Raw genomic sequence first — 26,513 nt, 5'->3', positions numbered from 1 at the left:
GTGGACTGCAAATATTGAATCGTGAATACATCAGTATTATTATTTCATGTGCTTGCCATCTGATGCATTTTATAGTGTTTTCAACCTTTAGATGCGATCACAAACAGCCTACTTTTATATTATTAAATTATAAGTCATGTTTAACTACTTGGTATTTTCATAGGACACCAGGCTGATGAATTTATAGTAAATTAGGCCAAAAAGAGCACGATAGAGCCTAGCGAGTTGAATTAAACACAATTTTTTAGGTTCATATCCCGGACGAGCCCCCGATTTATGCTATGCTAGTAGGAGCCAGACGGCTGTTAGCATATTTTTGATTAAAACTCTCAGTTTTGGTAAAGGGCATCATTTGCTGCAGATGTTTGGGGGTTTAGCAGCAGGACACTAAACTGAACTGCAGGTATTTATGGAGTATTTTACAGAGATCGTCTCCCAGTATTACAGATCGACTCACTGGTGTTAACATCGATTTATTAACATCGAAATCCCACTCGCAAGACCAGTTTTAATCAGAAGAGAAACAGACAAGGAAGTCAGTTGAGAAGAGCGTGATGTTATGGGGACCGACAGAGAGAAATTAATAATGATTGTATTACAGCTCTTCAACATTTACTGACAGGGGGGATTTCTTCTCGTCGTGTCCTAGATTATGAAATTTATTTACCAACACTGGGTGAGTCTTGTACTAGAACTCAAACAGAAGACAAAATTCTTTCTAACGTTTTAGTCATTTAAATGTTCTGTGTATACTACTCATGAACTAAATGAAATGTTTCGAAAGCAGCTTTTATTTTTTCATATTTGTGATATTTTCAGTTTGTCATATGCACAATGAAGCCGGATTTAAATAAAAAATGATCACGGTATGTTTTAATCAAGGGAAGTACGGTAATAATTGTTCACTTCTTTTAGCGTGACAAATTTGGGGGCTCGTCCGGGATTGTAACCTTATAAAACGTCAACGGTTGTGGCTTGCTTAGCTCACAGCGCTCTATCATGCTAGTCAGTTTTATTGTATGTATAGATATCACAATTATTTACATCCAAATAATGATTTAAATAAATAATATATGCGCGTGTACTGTGTATATTTATTATTTGCGTACAAATACTCACATTAATGCATGTTTTGGAGATTTTTCCTTTTTATTTAGATGATCAGTATCCATGTATACAATACAACTATATATTATGTATAAATGTAAATATCTATGTAAATATTTTTACTATTATTAATATATATATAGAGCTAATTTCCTGTTAATAACAACACTGAAACATGATTGGCAAGCCGGAAACACGGAATGAATGCGTGCTACTGATTATACGCTTCAAGAAAATACTTAATTAAATTATTAATTTTCCTTCGGCTTAGTCCCTTATTCATCAGGTTTGCCACAGCAGAATGAATCGCCAACTATTCCAGCATATGCTTTACACAGCGGATGCCCTTTCTGCCGCAACCCAGTACTGGGAAACACCCATACACTCATATACTACAACCAATTTAGCCCATCCAATTGAGTGCTAACCATTAAGCCACCGTGCCGCCCTACCTCATTCAGTTATTTTGTTAGTTAGCTAATTAGCAATTCATTAATTATTTTTTTTATATGTTACCTGAATTCTTTATCTAATTTGTTTCGAACAACTCCTACGACAGAAGTAAGGCACTAGTGTTTATAACAGATAGACATGATGATGTGTGAGTGTGTGTCAGGTCTGGTGGAGCCGGTTTACGATGGTTTAGTCGTCCTCTTACCCATCTTTGACTTTCCGTCCTCGTACTTTGTCCGCTGAAGCACATGATGAACGATTCTGCTTCTGGTGGAGTTGGAGAAAAACGTCTCTCTGTTGTTGATGGTGAAACTGCAAGATAATGAAGCGCATTCATTTAAAGACCCTGTTTATTTCCTGCTTTAATCTACTGAACTGAATACGGCAAATCTGAATGCTGCGGATGAGAGATCAGCCGGAGGATGTAAATATTAAATGGGAGCGGATCACGGCTGACCCCTCGTATAAAGATCACAGCAGATTGACTTCATCCAGATGTTTCAGTAAACACTGCACATGAGATTTGGTGCTACGTAAATATAAAAAATAAATCATAAAGATGTCCAATACTGCAATAAAATCTGAATGACATGTTATGACATTGACGCAACTTATTAATGAAGAGACAAACATTCCCTCTCATGTAACATTTACACTCTCATGTAAAGCAATAATATTTTTTTTATTAGTATATTTGAATAAATATGTTATGTTAATATATATTTTATATGTATACATGGGACATTCTACTAGAAATGCACATCATCTGTGCCTGAAATAAACACATAAATACAATGAATAATAAGTATTTCGTCCCAAAAAAATGTCTTAAATGTACAGATGGTTGATTTCTGTGAGTTGTTCTGTAAAGGAATAAGTCATTCATTTGCTTCTCAGATTTGTATTCTTTATTAAAAACACTTCACAAATGTACAACCCCTTTCATTGTCCTTTTCCTCGGCCCAACTGAACCTACAAGTTAAATAGTTTGGTTATGCTAAAAACTGTTATTTAGAAAAAAAAAACCTTAGAATTAGCACATTTAAGGTGTTATTATTCACATGAACTAATTAAAAATATTCTAATACAAATAAATGTACAATTGTCCCCATGTTTTGGTCATTCCTGTCACATTTGCATAAAAAAATTAACATAAAATGCATGCACCTTTAAGGTTAGGATTCAGAAGTGACATCATTTGATGGATCCAGTGGTGATCAAGTTATATATAAAATTATATATTTTCAAAAAAACATTTTGGGAAAAAAAAAAAAAAAAAAAAAAAAAAAAAAAAAAAAAAAAAAAAAAAAAAATATATATATATATATATATATATATATATATATATATATATATATATATATATATATATATATATATATAATCATTTATTTATTGTATTATTACTATATTATTATTTATCTATTGTTTTATTATTGTACATTTACTATTATTATTGTTGTTATTATTATTATTATTATTATTATTAATTGTCTATTGTGTTATTATTGTATTATTATTATTATTATTATTATTATAATTATTATTATTATTATTAATATAATTATTATTATTATCTATTGTGTTATTGTATTACTATTATTATTATTTGTCTATTGTGCTATTATTGTATTATTATTATTTATGTATTGTGTTATTATTGTACATTTATTATTATTATTGTTATTATTATTATTATCATCCTATATCTATTGTGTTATTATTGTATTATTATTATTATTATTATTATTCATCTATTGTGTTATTATTGTATTATTATTATTATTATTATTATTATTATTCATCTATTGTGTTATTATTGTATTTATTATTATCATTATTGTTGTTGTTGTTATTATTATTATTTATCTATTGTGTTTTATTGTATTATTATTATTATTATTATTATTATTATTGTTGTTATTATTATTTATCTATTGTGTTATTATTGTACATTTATTATTATTATTGCTATTATTGTTATTATTATTATTTATCTATTGTGTTATTATTGTACATTTATTATTATTATTATTATTATTATTATTTATCTATTGTTTTATTATTGTACATTTACTATTATTATTGTTGTTATTATTATTATTATTATTATTATTAATTGTCTATTGTGTTATTATTGTATTATTATTATTATTATTATTATTATTATAATTATTATTATTATTATTAATATAATTATTATTATTATCTATTGTGTTATTGTATTACTATTATTATTATTTGTCTATTGTGCTATTATTGTATTATCATTATTTATGTATTGTGTTATTATTGTACATTTATTATTATTATTGTTATTATTATTATTATTATCATCCTATATCTATTGTGTTATTATTGTATTATTATTATTATTATTATTATTCATCTATTGTGTTATTATTGTATTATTATTATTATTATTATTATTCATCTATTGTGTTATTATTGTATTTATTATTATCATTATTGTTGTTGTTGTTATTATTATTATTTATCTATTGTGTTTTATTGTATTATTATTATTATTATTATTGTTGTTATTATTATTTATCTATTGTGTTATTATTGTACATTTATTATTATTATTGCTATTATTGTTATTATTATTATTTATCTATTGTGTTATTATTGTACATTTATTATTATTATTATTATTATTATTATTATTATTGTTATTATTATTATAATCATTATTTATCTATTGTGTTTTTATTTTACATTTATTATTATTGGTATTATTATTTATCTATTGTGTTATTATTGTACATTTATTATTATTTCTGTTATTATTATTATTATTTATCTATTGTGTTATTATTGTACATTTATTATTATTATTATATATATATTTTTTATCTATTGTGTTATTATTGTACATTTATTATTATTTATCTATTGGGTTATTGTACATTTATAATAATAATAATAATTATTATTATTATTATTATTTATCTATTGTGTTATTATTGTATATTATATCAATACAATTTAATGGGTTTCTGCATTTTTCATAAGTTATTACAAATTTACTTGTCGGAAAAAAAGAACAGATTAAACTCTCATCCCACATTTCTGTGTTCACAAAACCTCAGCGCGTCCTCAAATAAACCCTCACTGACAGCGCTTCTTTAACAAATCGAGCTCTACAGCCAGAGTTTCCTCTAAACTCCTACATATCCACTGATCTGAGACCTGTAAAGAGGGTGTCAGCGAGTCTCCTGCCTTCACAAACACTCATCCAGGTCAAGAACATCACTGTCTGGCGCTCATATAAACACATTTATTATGGCATGAAGGTTAAAACAGCGACTGCAGTTTCAGATTCACTCAGCAGATCATCATCAAATGCATATGAGGACGCGGATATTTAATCTCAGGATCATATTCACAGGAACTAAAGGTGCAGGGAAATTAGATTTTTTTGTTCTGTATCTGTAAATGTATATGACACAAGGTTTTATATAAGCAGTGGGTCAGACTTTAATGCTTGTCTTGTCCTACATTTCAGATTATTCAATGTCATTTTCTACTGTCCAATACAACAAATGCGATAACAACCGGCTGAGTGTGTTTCATTCGTTACTTATTTGCTATAGCTCAGAAAATGGTTATGAAATTGGACTCTTGTTAAAGTCATTCGAGTTAATGATCAGCAGAGGGCACTCTATGCTAGCTTTTCACAGCAGACGGGGCTATAGGCTAGTTTTTAAACAGTAGCTGGTGCTCTAGGCTAGTTTTTAACAGCAGAGGCGCTCTAGGCTAGTTTTTAACAGCAGAGGGTGCTCTAGGCTAGTTTTTAACAGTAGCTGGTGCTCTAGGCTAGTTTTTAAAAGCAGAGGGCGCTCTAGGCTAGTTTTTAACAGTAGCTGGTGCTCTAGGCTAGTTTTTAACAGTAGCTGGTGCTCTAGGCTAGTTTTTAAAAGCAGAGGGCGCTCTAGGCTAGTTTTTAACAGTAGCTGGTGCTCTAGGCTAGTTTTTAAAAGCAGAGGGTGCTCTAGGCTAGTTTCTAAGCTAGTTTTTTATCAACAGATGGCGCTCTAGGCTAGTTTTTAAACAGCAGAGGGCGCTCTAGGCTAGTTTTTAATCAGTCGATGGCTCTCTAGGCTAGTTTTTAACAGCAGACGGGGCTCTAGGCTAGTTTTTAACAGCAGAGGGCGCTCTAGGCTAGTTTTTAACAGTAGCTGGTGCTCTAGGCTAGTTTTTAAAAGCAGAGGGCGCTCTAGGCTAGTTTTTAACAGTAGCTGGTGCTCTAGGCTAGTTTTTAAAAGCAGAGGGTGCTCTAGGCTAGTTTCTAAGCTAGTTTATCAACAGATGGTGCTATAGGCTAGTTTTGAATCAGCAGATGGCGCTCTAGACTAGTTTTTAACAGTAGACGGCACTGTAGGCTAGTTTTTAACAGCAAGTGGCGCTCTAGGCTAGCTGTTTACAGCAGATGCCGCTCTAGGTTATTTTTTAATCGGCAGACGGCGCTCTAGGCTAGTTTTTATCAGTAGACGGCCCTCTAGGTTAGCTTTTTACAGCAGATGGCACTCTAGGCTAGCTTTCCACAACAGATGGTGCTCTAGGCTAGTTTCTAGGCTAGTTTTTAACAGCAGGGAGCGATCTATGCTAGTTTTTAACAGCTGACAGTGCTCTATGCGAGTTTTTAACAGTTAACAGCACGCTCTAGGCTAGTTATTGACTGCAGATTGTGCTCTAGGCTAGTTTTTAACAGCAGACAAGGCTCTAGGCTAGCTTTTTACAGCAGATGGTGCTCTAAGCTAGTGTTTATAAGCAAATGGCGTTCTAGGCTAGTTATAATCCGTAGATGTCGCTCGAGATTTTAACAGCAGACGGTGCTTAAGGGCAGTTTTTAACAGTGGACAGCCCACTAGGCTGGTTTTTGTCAGCAGATGGCCCTTTAGGTTACTTTTTTTAAACAGTAGATGCTGCTGTTGGCTAGTTTTTAACAGTAGAATGCTCTAATCTAAACTGTTCTACACCCACAAGCAGCAAATGTCAACAATGGTGTCTAAGTAATGTTTGACTGTAAGAAGGTGATGAGAGGTGGACGTACTGGTGCATTCTGGCTCTGCAGAAGGGTGCCGTATAACAGTCCGTCTCCACCAGGTCTGGAAGAGCCTCTTTATCCAGCTTCATCGGGTTCCTGGGCAGCCAACTCTTCAGCTGGCGAAACCTCAGCTGAAATCGACTGTAAACAGACATCGGTGTGTTAGCATTCAGCAAAACAATCACTAGTTTAATTTCAGTATGATGATGTCATTCGAACTAAAATTGAATATTTAGTAGAGGGCGGGGTTTATTTTCATGCTCCTCCTCTAATCTTTCACTCACAGCAAACTAATGGTTAGTAGGGGCGTGGCTAAGCATATCAATCAATCAGAATGACATCCTCAAGGAAGACCCGCCAATCTGGGTTTAAAGCAGTTAGTCAGAATTTGATTAAAGATTACAATAGCACATGGTTTTGCTTTGTTTTCATTTGCATGCATTAATTGATCATTTTAAGATGTTTGAAGACCATGTGCGCTAGCAAAATAAACAGTGTACATTTAGTACAAGAGGCATCATTGTGGGAAGAAAATATTTCCCAGCTCTTATTTACCTGACTTTTAACTTTATATGAATAAAAAGTGTCAGGGCCAAAATTATTAATCATCTATAATCAATAGAAAATCCTTCAATGGCTATTCCAGCAATCAAACAATCCGCTTTTTGCATGTCTCCACTGCTATGTTTGCCCATATTCATCTACAGGAATAAGCTCCAACTCTTTCAGATTGGAGGATTTCCTTCATCACCATGATCCTTTCCTCCACAGTTTCTCAATAGGGTTTAGATCAGTACTCTGGCTGGGTCACTCCAAACGTTAATATGTTATTATATTAAAGTTAATATGTAGCAAATGTTGAGCGGGGCTTAAACTTAGTTCATTAACGGCCCAAAATTATTAGAACCCTACTTAATAATCAATAAAAAGCCTATTTTGGCTAATGCAGCAATCAAACACTTCCTATAATTGCCAAGCAGCTTTTTCGATGTCTCCACTGGTATTTGTGCCCATATTCATCTTTAGCAATGAGCTCCAACTCTTTCAAATTGGAGGATCTCCTTGCCATCACCCTTATCTGCAGCTCAATCCACAGATTCTCAATTGGGTTTAAGTCAGGACTCTGGCTGGGCCACTCCAAAACGTTAATATAGAGCAAATGTTGAGCGGGGCTTACATTTTGTTTATGGATGGTTGTGTTGTGCTATTGGTGGATCTGATGTGAGTGACAGCTTGATCCCGCCCTCAGGCCAGTAAACACCAATCAGAGACAAGAAGTTGATAATGAGGGAGTGGGAGTGGTTATATTCATTCAACATTATGTTATATTTGTTTGTTAAATAGGACTGTGCACAAATAAAAGCACCCCTGTAATTTTCGGTAAACATTAAGTTCAATAGAAACTTTACATTTCAGTTTACATTGATGAACATTTACAATAAATGCAAAACACAGAATAATAAGACTACAATGTCCTACCTGCCCATAGCTTTCTTCTTCCAGTCAGTGAAGTAACACTTTTTCCTGGGAGAATAAATAATAATATTACTGATGTACAGTATTTAGTTCACTGTGTATTGTGATATATTGATGGATATTGTAGTACAGTGATATTGAGCTCTACCTAAAGGGCATCCTGATGTTCATCTGCTCGGCGTATTTACACAGCGTGTCCCACGGCGCATGAATCTTCACAAACATGATATCACTGTTGGTTAATGAGGGCTGCCGAAGAGAATGACAAATCAGCAGCAGCAGATCACAGACATGTGCATGCAATTAATTATGATGCATTGGTTTTCTAATATCTCTCACAGGGGCTGCATGTAATAGCATTGGAGATGCATCAGAAAATAGTGCAAATCTTTACATGCGAAACATAATATTGAGTTTTTCTGCAGATCTGGTTACAACATGAAAATTTGGACTTTATTTAAAAAAAAAAAAGTAGATATAATTATTAGAAATATGATTAAATATGTTCATCTTCATCTTAATTTATACTTAAATATAATAGATTTTATTATATATTATATATATATTTTTATTGTAATTTTTTTATTGTTAGTTTTTGCGACATTGTGCTTTCATTAAATTTAACTAAAATTAAACATTAAATTTTATTAAATTGAATCATATTTAATAAACTTTCCCAGTGATGCGGCTGGTAGGGCATCTGCTGCATAAAAACGTGTTGGGTAAGTTGGCGGTTCATTCCGCTGTGGCGACCCTGGATTAATAAAGGGACTAAGCTTAAAAGAAAATGAATGTACGAATGAATATTTAATAAACATTCAATTTACATTTTTACTTGTTGATGAGACATTGTGTTAAACTAAACAAGCGTGCCATTTTCTGAAATCATAATCATGTGTGTATTCATTAATTTATTTAATTTATTAATACTTTTTTTTATTTAATGTGTAATTTGATACAATTTTTTCTATTAAATTAAATTTATTCTTTTAAATATTTTTTATTAAATTGAATTAAAAATAAGCCTGTTATTTAATTACATTTTTAAATTTAATTACATTAATACAAATTTTATACAAATTAATTAAACATTAATTAAATTTTTACTTGTTTTTGCGACATCGTGTTAAACTAAACATTTGTGCCATTATCAGAAATACATTTTTTGTGTGTATTTATTTATTTATTTTTTAATTTAATTTCATTTTAATTTTATTTAATGTGTAATTTAATTAAATGTAATTTTTAGTACATATTTATTTAGTATTTATTTATTTTTTATTTTATTTAATTTTAAGTAATTGTTTTAATAATTTTTTTTTATTTAACGTGCAAATAAATTACATTTGTTCATTAAATGTTATTTATTTTTATTAAATTGGATTAAAAATAACTTTGTTATTTAATACTATGTTTAATTTAATTACATTTTAATACAAATTTTATCACATTAAATAAACATTTTAATTGCACATTTAATTTTATAAAATTTACATTTTAAAACAAAATTTTATTACATTTAATACAAAATAATGACATTTTTAAAAATAATTTAATTTAATAAATAATAACCCTGTTAACCACTGAAGTATAAATACAGAGATCAAAGTCGTTCACTAAAAACATTTAAAAAGATCCTATAATACAGCAATAGGGGTAGAGCAGTGGGTAGCGCTATCGCCACACAGCAAGAAGGTTCTGATGGCTGAGCCTCATCTGGGACAGATGTCTTTTAATTTGTCAGTAACCTGGGTCAAGCGTTTCCAGTAAACTGTACGCCGTTACAAAAATCGCTGCATTTAAGGTCGGTTTTCTTTAAAAATCTGAATCTCCACTGGCTGAGTGAGTGATATCCAATATAAAGTGGGTCCCAGATTGCACTGCATTACATTCCATTTCCCCCCACCATGTCTTTAAAATTATGAACATTTATTTTACTCCAGTATATTCAATGGAGCTTCTGCACTAGCCTGCTAATCCTGACAGGTTTTTTATTTTAATTACATAAAAATTAATTACATAAAAAAGGAACTGTATAAAATGGAGAACAGTCACATTAACCGTTTACCGGAAGTTCATCAATATGGGAAGAAACACTAGCTCTGCACATATCCTGAATGCTAAACATCTAACTTTACTAATACCGCATAAAAATAATCTTTTTTCCAGATACCCTTCTTAAAGTTTGTGCAAACTGACAGAACTAAAGCTGATGTTGTGTCCAAGTTCTGCAAAACTTCCTCTGCTGTACGTGTAGACATTATGAGCACACCTACAGAGGAGCAGCAGAGGTGAAAACCTGCATGAATAATGCTGCAGGATAAAAACGGCGTGACAGATCTGGGAGAAGAAAAGCAGGCTTGATAAAGTAGAGTTCAGGTGTTCAGCTACTAATATAGAACACAAGCCAGCTCACAGTCACTTACTCTCTAATATTATTTTATTGACACTCATTGCTTCTTTTCTAAAACCAAGCAAGCACCCTGTGTAGGCAACACCGAAAGTTTTCTACATGAAAGATGTTGCAAAACATAATCAGAAAGCTTTTGAATTATATATCATTTGTACTGGGAGAAAACAATTTAAAGACACTCGATGCAATCGTTAAAAGCAAAAGAAACCAGTTTCTCTATGCAGAAAATGAATGGAGTTTATGCTTCCATATCCCAAGTGTTTTAACAGATCATAGAGAGGTGATAGTTCTGTTTTTATCCTTAAGGCTGAAAATAATCTCTCCAAAGTAAAGGACGATTGTGTACCTCCTTCTCCAGCATTAGTCCTTCAGCCCGCAGGTTCCTCTCAAACGTGCATCTCTTCTCCACCTGCGGACTCGACTTCTTATACACCAGGATATAGTCGATACGCTTTTTTCCATCTCTGAACATCAGACCCGAGGGGGTTTCTAGATTTTTCCCCTAAAAAACAAAGCAGAATATCCTTTATATTTCAGTTGTCAAAGGTATCGAGTAGCAATCGGTGCTGAAGTGAATATCCTGCTAACATCTGAGCGAGTTCTTAAACGCTGCTGATTGGCTATTTTGTTCACATGCTTAACGGAAATGACTGTGATTGGCTGTAAAGGTCATCGACTGACAACTGTTCACCGTTTGTTTATCAAGTGCAAACACAGATGCGTGAACACTTGAGCGTTTTAAAGTCGTGTTGGGAAATGGATGTAATGGATGAAAATTTCAGTACCAGCTAGTACCGAATTCGATACTTTGGACAACCCTACCTTATAAGACAACATTTCACTGGAATCTATGAAGCGATAGAAATTACTCGTGTTTTAATCCCTACACTGATGGACAAACAGTATTATTGTTTTTGATACACACCAAAACTGACGTTCTCTGCATGTTCAATTAACTTAAACTAAGCTGAAACAACACAATTCTTGAGTTTTTTTGGGAGGGACAACCTAGTTGTTTCCTATTTAATTCACTTAAATTTGTACTATTAAGTTAAGTAAACTGTGTGACCGAGGCATGTCTACAGTGTGGAATACAGACCAAGGATGCTCTATTTCATCTTATAACATGAGATGCTTGATTCTGATTGGCTGATGAGCATTCTAAGGTGTGGCGTCATTTCAGATAAGAAAACAAATAAAGTAGTTCCGGCAGGTTTTTACAGCTCCATATGACACCCCTGAAGGATTCATCAGCCACATCAGTCAAAAATCACGTCAAAACACAATTGAAGGCTTTGAATGAGCTGTGGAGGAAACTAGTGCTACACACAGGAGCAGTTTGAGGACAAAACACTGACAAATGACTGAAATATAACATCTGAACAATGGAGCAGCGGTGGTGAGAAGAAGCGGAATAACTGAGTCTGGAATTTATTTCATCTATTTTAGAAACGCTGTGGCAGAACAACAGCATAAACTACTATGACAAAGATCACCTCAGGTACTGATTATGGGCTTTCGTCAGTGTTAAATGTTCCTATTGTGAGTTTAAATACCATTTTACATGACATTTATTGCCATATTACTAAGAGGGGTTGAATTATTATAAAATAATGCACACCTGAGGTGTAACAACAACCCTGTGACCTAATATTTTTATTGGCAGAGACAATATTTCCTTTCATAATACTGATAATAACTGATCACAAAATGTGTTATTTTAAATTGGAATGATTTCTAATGGATCATGCGACAATGAAAACTTGAGTTTTTAGTTATTATTAGCATTATAAGAGTTATTTGAAATTTTAATGATATTTATTACCATAATTAATGTTAATCTCATATCCCCTTTTTTAAAATGTACATACATATACACACACACACATACATATATATATATACATACATATATATATATATATATATATATATACATACATACACGCACACACACACACACAGACACACACACACATATATTGTCTAACTGCAGATTAAATACATTTACACTTGAAAGGTGTTTTGACCAGTAGAGTAAATCAAAAACACACGTCTAATTTTGCAATGACTAAACATCTTTATATTCTGCTGATTCAACTTGACAATGATGACTAAAGAAAGCACCTTTAAGTATTCATTGTTATCAAACACTAATAGAGTTGTCAGCATCTCCTCAGGCGAGCTGTGATGGAGAGAAGAGCTGCTTTTTGTACCTTTACGGAGTCAGTTCGGGCCTCTAGTTTCCCTCTGCTCACTGGCTTCTGCTGGACGAGGAGAGTTTCATCTGTTTTCGGCTCAAACCCCCCCGTCTCCCTCTCTTCAGTGTAGACATCCTGACCTGTGTCTGACAAAGAGAGAAAATACATCCAGAGTTATTCTCTTGTATTTCATTGTAGACGATATGAACACAAAATATTTCATGGCTTGTTTGGTCAACTTCATTTCATTTGTACATATACATCCTTTCCTGTCATTCAGACCTGCAACACATTCCAAGAAAAAGTTGGGACAGGAGCAGTTTAGGGCTAGAAAATTAGGTAAATTGGTAAAATAATGATGTGATTTGAAACAGGTGATGTCAACAGTTATGATTTGGTACAAAAGCAGCATCCAAGAAAGGTCTAGTCGTTCAGGAGCAAAGACGGGATGAGGATCGCCAGTTTCAACAAGTACATGAGAAAATGATTGAAATGTTTAAAAACAATGCTCCTCAGAGAAAGATCCGAAGACATTTGGATATTTCATCGTCAACAGTGCAGAACATCATTGAAAGAAGCCTAAGCTGAACAACTGTGATCTCCGATCCATCAGGGGGCGCTGCAACATGAATCCTCACTAATCTATAAGTCATATCACCACATGGGCTCAGGACTACTTCGGCAAACCTTTGTCAAGCACCTTAATACATAGTTACATCCACAAACGCCAGTGAAAGCTGTACTGTGCCAAAAGAAAGCCCTATGTTAACAGTGTCCAGAAGTGCCGTCGACTTTTCTGTGCTTAGAGACATCTCAGATGGACCATCACATAGTGGAAATGTGTACTGTGGTCAGATGAATATAATTCAGGTTTTTTGGGGGGAGAAATGGATGCTGTGTGCTCCGGACCAAAGAAGAAAAGCATCATCCAGACCAAGGGTCACCAATCTCGTTCCTGGAGGTCCGGTGCCCTGCATGGTTTAGCTCCAACTTGCCTCAACACACCTGCCTGGGTGTTTCAAGTCAAGTATACCTAGTACGACCTTAATTGGCTTGTTTAGGTGTGTTTGATTAGGGTTGGAGCTAAAATCTGCAGGACATCGGACCTCCAGGAACAAATTTGGTGATCCCTGATGCAGACTGCTACCAGCAACAAATCCAGATAGCCAAGGTGTGTCATGGGTGAGGCCAGGGTCAATGCTCTGCCAGGGTCAGCACAAACTAACTCACTAACACCACTGCCAACAGCAACCTAGTTTTCCCATGTGGTCTTGGGCTGCAGGAGGATTGCCCGATTTATTGTACTGTATTTTATTGAACTATGCTTGAGACGGTCATACCACAGGGCAGTTTTGATATTTTGATATTAACAAAAAAAAAAAAAAAACAATTAATTACACAACAGCTTTTATAACAAGAGGTCTACGAAGACAAAGACATGTTTAACCATTTACTGCATTTTAAATGACGTCAATACTGATTATATTAATTTTTGTCAAGGCTGACCGTAAAATGCGTAACGTGTCGCATCAGAGGACACGGTTTTTAGCGACAAAATGTATCAATCATATGTTTTCAGAAACATATAGATTTAAAGAAGGATTGACACTTGTAAAATTAGGCCTGATGTATTTATTAATGTTTTTGTTTTGTAATGTTATAGCCTATCGTGCGTTATGTTGTTATGCAATAACTTCACATGAGTCTGTGTGCTGACGGCGTGTGCATTACTTTTGCACTAAATATCTGTTTTTATAACAGTCTTACTAGAACGTGCAGTGATCAATGTGATGACTGCCTTTGTTTAGCAGTAAAATTAGCCTAGGTGCTAATGTTACATTAACAAAATGAAAGTGTTATAATAATATTAATAATAATAATAATAACGATTTCTTATATAAATATATAGAGGGGGTTAGGGGATTACAGGAGTTTTCCGGGAGAAATAACAAAACAGGAGGGTGGCAGGAGATGGGTCTGAAATACGGGAGAATAGCGGGAAAAACAGGAGTATTGGCAGGTATGGTTAAACCCCTACTTTTATTTGAAGGACATCCTGGGATTTTAAACGACCACAGAGAGTCGGACCTAACGTCTTATCCGAAAGCGGTGCTCACTGAGCAGTATAGGGTCCCCATCAATATACTGAGGGATTAAAACTCGCACAGACCACAGGTTGAGTGCCCCCTGCTGGCCTCACTAACACCACTTCTGGCAGTAACCTAGCTTTCCCATGTGGTCTCCCATCCAGGTACTGATCGGTTGCGTTGCAGAGAGCTGGCTGTCGCTGACAGTGCATTTGTTTTGCACAAAAATTGGTAATGTTGAATTGTTTTTGCAGCGTGTTATGATTGGCCAAATAACATGTGCATATGTTTCCAGGAAATAATGAAATGCTGCAAAACATTAGCATCTTGTGTTTTATTGATGACCTGACTTTGATAACATAAGTCCTTCAACCCCTAATTCACATATGAATGATCATCACCTACTGCAAGTCACGGTTCACTTCACTTCGAATTCCTGTCACTACAAAATGCAGACCTCGGATATCTCAGCGTATGTGGACTACAGCCACCGAGTAACTATGAAAGCCATCAGGCGGAGGAGGAGAAGGAACAATCTCATTATCCATAATTCATGGTGCTGTTGTGTGGAGCTCATCAGATCAGGTGCTTCTGCTAAAAGATCTCCTGGCAGGATCAAGACCATTAGAGGCTCCGGAGGGAATGATCCGCTGTTTTTAGAGGATTGCACCGGCGTCAGCAGTTGGACATGATTCCTGCGTCTTCGCTAATATTCTCTGAGGCAGCTCCCGGAATGAGACGTCTTGTCTGTAAACCCAATGAGGGTTCGCAGAGATCAACTAGAAGGATTTTGGCGATCACAGCATTATTGTTGTCTTAGTCGAAATTTTAAAGAGTGAAGAGTTTCAAGTGAAGACGCATTGAAAACAGGATTCTTACACCTTTTCTGAGGTATTGGGTGTGGCTAACATACTTAATCACGCCCCTTCAATTCCTTCCAATGCTATGACAACAAACGGAAATGGTAAGGAGGAGAAGTCTGTTAGGTTGCAATAACTCTCCACAAACCCTTTTTCCCATCTTCCTAAATGAAAGGCATACTTTACTACATCCAATCCGCTCGCAGTATAAAAAAGCCACACCCACTGTTTTCTCATTTAATATTCCGTTTCTATTCCAAAAAACGGTCGCATTTTCCAGTTCTTGTAGACTTTAAGCACTTTCCAGGTGTGATCTGGAGACAGGATCTCATATACAAGCGACTGAAATGCGCACTCTTATAGATAGAGTGAGGAACTCTGTCACCCAGGAAGGAGCTCGAGTAAAGCCGCTGCTCTTCCACATTGAGAGAAGTCAGCTGAGGTGGCTCAGGCTTCTATTTCGGATGCCTCCTGGACGCCTACCTATGGAGGTGTTCCAGGTATGTCCCGCTGGGAGGAGGCCTCAGGAAAGACACAGGACATGCTGGAGAAACCATGTTTCTCGGCTGGTCTGCAAATGCCTCGGAAACCCCATGGAAAAGCTGGAGGAAGTGTCTGTGGAGAGGGAAGTCTGAGGTTCTCTCCTGAGACTGCTGCCCTCACGACCCGACCCCGGAAAAGTGGGCAAAAATCAATGAATGAATAAATGTTTTAAAAGTCTCCTCACCAAGTCTGCATTTACTTTCTTAAACTACATTTTAAAAAAATCAAAAAGTAAATAAACAGCATTTGTGAGGATTAAAATCGTATTATTTCCAAATTATATAATAAGCCACACCCATATATTAATAAGTATAAACTGGTCTGATTTTGTTAGAAAAACATCACACCATTTCCTAATTTAGCTAGAAGTATATCAGTATCTAATATTGAAAGGTTTAATATATTACCAATAAGTAATTCCAGGAGGTTTTTAATTACAGAATAATGCCTGACGGGTAAACCTGCAGTCCAAAGCGAAGCAGAGCACTGATGTATAAGACTCAAGGGCTTTATTCTCAAAAAAACAAAAAAAAACAAAAACACTTAGGATGTACTTGATCCCGCACATTACACTGCTACTTGCCACAAAACATAAAAATTAGACACAAATTAGAGGCACGATCATTAATTAAGTCTTTAACTAAAAGCTGACAGAAACTAAAACAGCTGATCGAGTATACACTAATCTGCACATTATTCACACACTAGATGGCGCCAAATAGTGAGAAATGCAAAGCTGACAGAAACAGCTGATGGAGTACACACTAACCTGTGCATTATTTAGACACAAGATGAAGACAGAGTAAAAAAAAACACAAAGCTGACAGAAACAGCTGATGGAGCATACACTAACCTGCACATTATTCAGACAAACGATGGTGGAAAACAGTCAAAAACCAAAAGCAGACAGAAACGAAAACAGCTGATGGAGCATACACTAACCTGCACATTATTCAGACACTAGATGGCACTAAACAGTCAAAACACAAAGCTGACAGAAACAGCTGATGGAGTATACACTAACCTGCGCATTATTCAGACACTAGATGGCACTAAACAGTCAAAACACAAAGCTGACAGAAACAGCTGATGGAGTATACACTAACCTGCGCATTATTCAGACACTAGATGGCGCCAAACAGTTAAAAATGCAAAGCTGACAGAAACGAAAACAGCTGATGGAGTATACACTAACCTGCGCATTATTCAGACACTAGATGGCGCCAAACAGTCAAAAACGCAAAGCTAACTGAAACTAACTAGCTGAATAAAGCATTGGCAAACCTTTGTATTATTTACTCACAAGATGGTGCCAAACAGTCAAAAATCAACAAACAAGCAGACGCATAAAAAGAGCATGTAAATATAAGCGTGAACGTATTCTCTGATGGTCAAAGTGATTGCAAGTTTGATTGCAATGAGCCTGCATTATTTAGCGGTTGTTATCTGGGAATAACCTACCACGGATTGTTGCAACTGACCAATCAGAAACGAGTATTCCAGGCAGCCGCGTAATACCATTAGATAAAGCAGTGTGAGGCTAGTCTGATTAGTGCTCACCTGTGGCCGGAGGTGTGATGTGTGTGCAGGAGGCACTGACGCTGCTGCTGTGTGTGTATGATTTGGGTCCAGGACTCAGAGGCACAGACAGGAAGTGGTTGAGGTTTTCAGGATGCGTTTGACTCTGAGCCAAACACGGCAAACTGCGGCGAGACGACTTGAGCGTTTTCTCCTTCAAGATCTCACTGATGCTGGTGTGCATTCCTGCTGAGACACAAACAACACACACACTTTTATTGGTTGCAATTAATAATTTGCCAGTCATAATAAACACACACACACACACACACACACACTTGTAAAGCTATCTTTATGGGGTCTTCCCATAACTATGATGATAAAACACAACCCTCACATAAAACATTCTGCATTTCTACATTTTTAAAATACTTAATTCTGTGTAATTTAGGAGCCGTTTTCCCTCACAGGGAGCAAACAAATGTCCCCACAAGGTCAAAATGTACTGGTATTGCTATACTTGTGGGGACATTTGGTCTGGATTGCAAGGTATACACATAAACACACTCACACATACCAGTTTTGTCCCCAGCTGTAATCTGAATCTGATCCAAATAGACTGTAATGTAATACAGCAGCAGTAAGACTCACTTACGTTATCAAAAGCTTTAATGATCACATTGAGGATAACCAGTGCACTACATTTACCTAATGAAACAACTCCTGGAAGCTGAATCAGTCTCTATTGACTCACAAGGTCATCTTAGGATAACAGATTGAATAACTACATTTCAAAATCACATGGATGGACACGGTTTGTTTTTTTAATGTCACGAAAAGCAGTGTGAGGAGACGCTATGGTGTTAACTGATAGTCATTTCAATTAATCAGGTTTATCGTAAGCTCATTGAGATGCTATTGCTTATTTATTAACCATCTAATTTGTTTTCAGTTTTCATTTTGCTTGTATTTTCTGTATAATGAAAACATTTTAAACTAGATTTAGCAGTTCATGCTGTTTATTTCTACATTTGCTATTTTTAAATATAAAGTTATACGACACTATGAATGAACAGGATTTAACGAGACTATAACAGATTAAGAAATGCTGTATTAATAACGCTCAATTCCTTATCATGAAACAAATCAAACCATAATTTAAATTGTTTCTGAAAATACAGTAAAAACCTAAATACATATTTTATGAATGTGTAATATAATTAACCAGAAACATATACTGTAACTAGAGACATACAACACTAGAGATAGATATGCTAGAGATAGATATAATAATAGACAGATATTAGGGTGGATGGATGGATGGATGGATGGATAGATAGATGGATTGATAAATGGATGGATAAATAGACAGATATAGATGGATGTACAGAACGATAGATGGAAGGATGTATGGATGGATAGGTGGCTAGGTAGATGGATGGATGGATTATTGGATAGATGGATGAATGGATGGATGGAGCGATAGATGGATAGGTGGCTAGGTAGATAGATGGATGGATAGAACAATGGATGGATGGATGGATGGATAAATAGACATATAGATGGATGGACAGAACGATAGATGAAAGGATGTATAGATGGATGGATAGGTGGCTAGGTAGATAGATGGATGGATGGGAAGTTGGCTAGGTGGATTGATGGATGGATAGAACCGTAGATGGATGGAAGGAGGGATGGATAGGTTGATGGACAGATTTTCAACATATTTTAAAATCATTTTAGTTCAAGGACTCCTATTGTGACGTGTCAAAACTCATCTCTATTCTATTAATTTTATTTTTAATAATCAATATATCCCCTTATCGCACAACACATGGGCATGACCTTAATCATTTTTCATATATATATATATATATATATTGCCCATACATTAAAAAAACAAAAACAAATCTAGCAGCATTTTAGCTAATTGTGCATCATCTCTATCAGAGTTGTCAGTGTCATTTTTTTTGTTAACATTTATTATTATTTGTTTATTATTATTTGTTTATGATATGTGATTTCACTTTCTGATTACAATGCCTAATTATAAAGTTGCTAAAATGTTTGGAGGAGTGTACATGCATTAGGCACATATATTAGTGGCTAAAAATAGTCTTAAAATGACAATAAAATCATTTGGCACAGTATATCTTGGTGCCGTATATCCTACAACAAAAAAATAGATATCATAACAGGCCTAAAGTTAGTATATATAAACAGAGCTATATAGCATATAGGTGAAGTGTTCAAACAGCAATTGTAATAACTAAAAGAATCTTATTTACTCCATATTAAAGCTGCCAGAGTGCAGTACAGTACAGTAAATGAACTGAAAAAACAATAACAAAGCCAGAAAAGCCTCCGTGACAGAATCATCCGTCATCTGCCATCACATCTGGATAAATGACTGCAATTAAAACCCAATCCTCAACGTGACGACAGTATGAGCGTCTTCCTCAAGGTCACGGTAAACGCTCATCCGCTGAAAAGCTGATTTGCTCCATCATCTGCTGGAGGAAAAAAAGCGCCTGGTCTTCCCCACTCCACTGCGCACAGATTGAGTGGATTTTCCTCTCGTCGTGACCTTGCCTGCGATGGCTGCATTAATCTAAGCGCTCCTAACCCACAGCTAACCTGCTAAATACAGCTAGCGTGAAGAAACAGGCAATGATTCAGAGAGGGAAGCACACTGAAAGAGAGAGCCCAAAGTTTTTTAAAATATCGAATCCCTTTGTAGGATTACTGAAGAAAGCTGATATGACTCAGTTGTCCATGTAACTTGTATCACATGCCAGTGCTATCCCACAGCAATTCGTAACTTTTTAAATTAGTGGCTAAATCGTATAAAAGCATACAATCTCATTTGTACAATTTGGTATGATTTGCTCATCCTCAATGACGGTTGGGTTTGGCAGTGGGGCTGGGTGCCAAGCCTCATTTTTAATATCACACATTTTCGTATGACTGAACTCGTAGAAATTTATATGAATTAGCCACTAAACTAACAAAACATAATATACAGTGCATCCGGAGAGTATTGATAGCACTTTTTCCGCATTCGTTTATGTTCCAGCCTTATTCTAAAACGGATTCAATTCATTGATTTCCTCAACATTCTACACACAATTCCCCATAAGCTGTAAAATCACATGTACATCAGTATTCACAGCCTTTGCTCAATGCTTTGTTGATGCACCTTTGGCAGCGATTACAGCCTCAAGTCTTTCTGAATATGATGCCACGAGCTTGACCTGTCTTTGGGAATTTTCCAGTCCTCTTTGCAGTATCTCTCAAGCTCTATCAGGTTGGATGGGAAGCGACGGTGTTCAGCCATTTTCAGATATCCCCATAGATGTTCAAAAGGATTTAGGTCTGGGCTCTGGCTGGGCCACTCAAGGAGATTCACTGAGTTGTTGTGAAGCCACTCCATTGATATTTTGGCGGTGTGCTTTGGGTCATTGTCCTGCTGGAAGATGAACCGTCGCCACAGTCAAGAGCACTCTGAAGCAGGTCTTCATTCAGGATGTCTCTGTACATCGCTGCATTCATCTTTCCCTCTGTCCTGACTAGTCTTCCAGCTCCTGCTGCTGAAACACATCCCCACAGCATGACGCTGCCACCACCGTGCTTCACTGTAGGGATGCTATTAGCCTGGTGATGATCGCTGCCTGCTTTCCTCCAAACGTAACGCCTGGCGTTCACTCCAAAGAGTTCAGTTTGAGTCTCATCAGAGCAGAGAGTTTAGTTTCTGATGGTCTGAGAGTCCTTCAGATGCCTTTTGGCAAACTCCAAGCGGGGAGTGTCTTCCGTCTGGCCACTCTACCATACAGATGCCTGATTGGTGGATTGCTGCACAGATGGTTGTCCTTCTCTAAGGTTCTCCTCTCTCCACAGAAGAACGCTGGATCTCAGACAGAGTGACCATCGGGTTATTGATCACCTCCCTGATTAATGCTATTCTCCCCCGATCACTCAGGTTAGATGGCCGGCCAGCTCTAGGAACAGTCCTGGTGGTTAAACATCTTCCACTTATGGATGATGGAGGCCGCTGTGCTCAGTGGAACTTTCAGAGCAGCAGAAATGTTTCTGTCACCTTCCCCAGACTTGTGCCTCCAGACAACCCAGTATTGGAGGTCTACAGACAATTCCTTTGTCTTCATGCTTGGTTTGTGCTTTGACATGCACTGTCAACCCTGGGCCCTTATATAGACAGGTGTAGCCTTTTCAGATCATGTCCAATCAATTGAATTGAGTACAGGTGAACTCCAATGAAGCTGCTGAAACATCTCAAGAATGATCAGTAGAAACAGAATGAACCTGAGCTCAGTGTAGAGCTTCAGCCAAATGCTGTGAATACTGATGTACATGTGATTTACATGGTTTTTATTTTAAATAAATTTGCAACAATTTCAAAAACTCTGTTCACAATTGTCATTATGGGGGATTGTGTGTAGAATGTTGAGGAAATAAATTAAATTAATCCATTTTAGAATAAGGCTTGAACATAAAAACATGTGGATAAAGTGAAGCGCTATCAATACTCCCCGCATGCACTGTATATAAATGTATTTTTATTGTACTTTTAAATGTCCGACCCCATTTTCCAGACCAACATCAGAGGTTTCAAACACATTTAAATAACAATAATTCACAATAAAGCTAAAGAATTAGGAGCTGAAATACATGTTGAAATATGGTGAATACAGCATGCCATCTTCTATTTTTTCTGCTCAAAGCATCATTACTCAATGGAAATGATGGAGTTCTTTGCAATTATATGCAGTCAAACAGGCTAAGACTGGAAAGTTATATATATTAAAGTTATTATATAATATATATGTTAATCTGCAGCACATTGCAAACGCACAAAAAAGTATGAATCTACCCCATAAAGAGAGAGAAATAAATATCATCCCTCATCTCCTTTTATTACTTCAAAATCATCTTCAAGTTGGTAATTAATCCTAGACTTGAGATTTTCCATTGAACACAGCATGAAAGTTTCCCAGACTCTAGAAAACACATGAATATTTATTGAGTTAAGCGCTGAGGCACATTATGATTGATCGTCTGCTGCTAAACAACACATTATAATGTTTTTGCACAGCATAGTTTCCCACTGTACAGATTTACCACAGCAAAACAAGGCCTCGAAAATCAGTCAAGTTGCGATAGCTCTCGAAACTGATACGCTTGACAATGCTTGCCTGCAGTGTCGCCTTCATAACTGATCATAATGAGAAATGCTTCAAATGCAGATCTCTGGTTTTCCCTGCTGTAGTGAATGCTTCTCTATGTGTAATATCAGTGTATTAGAGTCTGCAGAGACAAACATGCACGACTCCACAATAACAGCAGCGAGTATAGCAGGAGACTCCAGCAGAATCCTTATCTGCAGCTCACAGTGATGGAGAATCACAGCAGATGGAGAAAACACTCGGTAAACATCAGCACTGTGGCCAATAGAGCATCATCAGAGCCTTCAGGGTTTTCAGATTCCGCTATCGCTGGATTTAACTCGAGATCAAGCAAATGACGCAATGTTTTGTGGAGCTCACAACTTAATTTTTCTTTAAATCGCTAGAGATGAATCAGAGAAAAACAAATATATATATATATATATATATATATATATATATATATATATATATATATATATATGTATGTGTGTGTGTGTGTGTGTGTGTGTGTGTGTGTGTGTGTGTATATATATATATATATATATATATATATATATATACACACATACACACACACACACACACACACACATACATACATACATACATACATACATACATATATATATGTGTGTGTGTGTGTGTGTGTGTGTGTGTGTGTGTGTGTGTGTGTATACATACATACATACATACATACATACATACATACATACATACATACATACATATATATATATATATATATATATATATATATATATATATATATATACACACACACACACACACACACACATATATATATATATATATATATGTATGTATGTATGTATGTATGTATGTATGTATGTATGTATGTATGTATGTGTGTGTGTGTGTGTGTGTGTGTGTGTGTGTGTGTATACATACATACATACATACATACATACATACATACATACATATATATATATATATATATATACACACACACACACACACACACACACACACACTGTAAAAAATCTATAATTTTACAGTTTATTTCAGGCAACCTGCGCTTGTGATTGTTTAGATCCAGGTGTGCAATACCAAGTTCAACCACTGGGTGTCAAATTTAAATACTGCACCTTTAAAGCCAGGTACACTTCTTAACGACTTTAACTAACCAAATGTTGGGTTTGTCAATATTTGACCCAACGCTGGGTTGTTATTTCAGAGATGGGTATAGTATCCAAAATCTAAGGGATGTGAAATTACAGGAGTTTTCCGGAACACAGCACAAAACAGGAGATGGGTATGAAATACAGGACACTCCTGGAAAAAACGAGAGAGCTCCCTGCTGAAAAATCCAGCTTAAACCAGCCTAGGCTGTTTGGCTGGTTTTGGCTGGTTGACCAGGCTGGTTTTAGAGGGGTTTTGGCCACTTCCAGGCTGGTTTCCAGCCATTTCCAGCCTGGTCTTAGCTGGATAGGCTGGGAGATGACCAGCTAAAACCAGCTTGACCAGCCTAGCAGGCTGGGAGCCCAGCCAAAACCAGCTATGTCCAGCTTAAACCAGGCTGGTCAAGCTGGTTTTAGCTGGATTTAGCTGGTCATTTTCCAGCCTGACCAGCTAAGACCAGGCTGAAAATGGCTGGAAACCAGCCTGGAAGTGGCCAAAACCCCTCTAAAACCAGCCTGGTCAACCAGCTAAAACCAGCCAACCAGCCTAGGCTGGTTTAAGCTGGATTTTTTAGCAGGGCTGGCAGGTATGCCTTTAGTGCATGTGTTTGAACTGTGGGGAAAACCGAAACACCCCAAAAAAATACCATGCCAACATGGGGAGAACATGCAAACTCCACACAGAAAGCCATGACTCGAACCAGTGGCCTTCTTGCTGTGAGGCGACAGTGCTAACCACTGAGTCACCATGTTGCCCTTTACGGTTTCATACATGGAGAATACAAATAACTCACATTTCGGGAATACGTTTCAACACAGTTGTCGTCGGTACATGACACCTGTCAACAGAGCTGCACTTGTGGTGCTGTGATGTAAACGCAGAGTTGAGTAACCCCGCGTGCAGATGCAGGAGCAGCTGGCTCTCCTCAACTCATTGTGTAGGTTTCTATAAATATATAAAGGCTTATTTGACGTGCAATCCTGATTTAATCTGAGCTCATACTGCTCTGCCGGGAAGAGGGATGTAATCCTGGACGAGTTTGACATGTGAAGGAGAGAATTAAACAGAGGAGACTGAAGCAGCGCTCAATATAGACAACACTACAGATACCAGAGATGAAAGAGCTGGAGTGTGTGTGTGTGTGTGTGTGTGTGTGTGTGTGTGTGTGTGTGTGTGTCAGTGGGGGCGGGCGTGTGTGTATGTACTTGCATGTTTGTCTTGTGTATTTGCTGTGTGTGTGTGTGTGTACTCTTGGTGTGAGTGTTGTGTGTCCACATCTGTGCTTATGTTGTGTTTGTGCTGTGTGTGTGTGAGACTGTGCAGACTGTGAGATTTGTTGCAGAGTGTTTTGAGCATGTGTGTGTGTATGATCATGTATGTTTGCTTGTGTTGTGTATATATTTAGTGTGTATGTGTGTGCATTGAGCATGCTGTGTACACGCGTGTGTGTGTGCATTGTGTGCTATCTGCTTGCATGTACTGTATGAGCTGTGTATGAGTGCTGTGTGTGCACGTTTTGTGTGCTTTTCCATAATTTGTGCATGTGTTGTGTGTGTTTGTGTGTGGTGTGTATTCATGTGTTGTGTGTTTAGTTATGCTGTGTGCTTGTGCCTGTGTTGTGAGTGATGCTTGTCATACGGGTTGTGCGAGTGTGATGTTTGGTTGCGAGTTGTGCGAATTCGTGTGTATTGTATTCTGAGCATGCACACAACACACACACACTCTTACACATACATGCGTGTGCTTGTGCTGAGTATGTTGCGTGCACATGTGTTGTGTGTATGCGTGTTGTGTTGTGATGCGCTTTCACCACCTGCTATTGAAAGTGTGAGGATCGTGTCCACAAAACACACACTGTTGGTCTGCGCCAGAGGACACACACACACCTGCAGTGCTGGATTTAAACAGGAAAAGCCAATACTACACTGTGAAGGAGATTATCTGTGTGTGTGTGTGTGTGTACACACGTGCAACCTGGACAGTTTGATTTTCAGTTTCAGCCCTGAAGCGTGCAGTACTACAGATACAGATCTGCCTGTGTGTGCTGTAATCCCACAGCTGCTAGACTGAGTTTCAAACACTCTCCGGTTCATTTTATACACACAAGACAGTGTTTTCCTGCAGATGTGTGTGTGTGTGTGTGTGTGTGTGTGTGTGTGTGTGTGTGTGTGTGTGTGTGTGTGTAGCTTATTATCATAGTTACTCCATTCATTCATTTTCTTTTCCGCTTAGTCCCTTTATTAATCAGGTGTCGCCACAGTGGAAATAAACGCCAACTTATCCAGCAAGTTTTATGCAGCGGTTGCCCTTCCAGCTGCAACCCATCACTGGGAAACATCCACACACACTCATACACTACGGACAATTTTCACAATTCCCCTATAGTACATGCATTTTAGACTGTGGGGGTAAACTGGAGCACATTGCCAACACGGGGAGAACATGCAAACTCCACAAAGAAATGCCAACTGACCCA

General features: G+C 36.5%; 1 protein-coding gene across 17 annotated transcripts in view; it reads right to left on the bottom strand.

The window, feature by feature from the left end:
- Positions 1 to 26,513, bottom strand: part of ano3 (anoctamin 3) — a 123,315-nt gene that overhangs the window by 47,565 nt on the left and 49,237 nt on the right. For 10 of the 17 annotated variants that reach the window (XR_012400525.1, XR_012400523.1, XR_012400527.1 and 7 more), the window contains exons 2-8: positions 17,754 to 17,957; positions 12,719 to 12,849; positions 10,849 to 11,004; positions 8,238 to 8,338; positions 8,093 to 8,137; positions 6,620 to 6,754; positions 1,766 to 1,872 (exon numbers count right to left, since the gene is read on the bottom strand). Coding sequence is in view for 12 of the 17 variants with exons in the window: in XM_073943384.1 (XP_073799485.1) it covers positions 1,766 to 1,872; positions 6,620 to 6,754; positions 8,093 to 8,137; positions 8,238 to 8,338; positions 10,849 to 11,004; positions 12,719 to 12,849; positions 17,754 to 17,957 (879 nt within the window). In the remaining 5 variants the exon portion in view is untranslated. Of the gene's footprint in view, positions 1 to 1,765; positions 1,873 to 6,619; positions 6,755 to 8,092; positions 8,138 to 8,237; positions 8,339 to 10,848; positions 11,005 to 12,718; positions 12,850 to 17,753; positions 17,961 to 26,513 lie in introns of all 17 variants that reach the window. The other 7 variants (XR_012400526.1, XM_073943389.1, XM_073943392.1 and 4 more) reach the window with 1 other exon arrangement.

Source organism: Danio rerio, chromosome 25 (genome assembly GCF_049306965.1).
Source record: "Danio rerio strain Tuebingen ecotype United States chromosome 25, GRCz12tu, whole genome shotgun sequence".
NCBI classification, from domain to species: Eukaryota; Metazoa; Chordata; class Actinopteri; order Cypriniformes; family Danionidae; genus Danio; species Danio rerio.
This window is presented reverse-complemented; position numbering and strand designations above follow the sequence as displayed.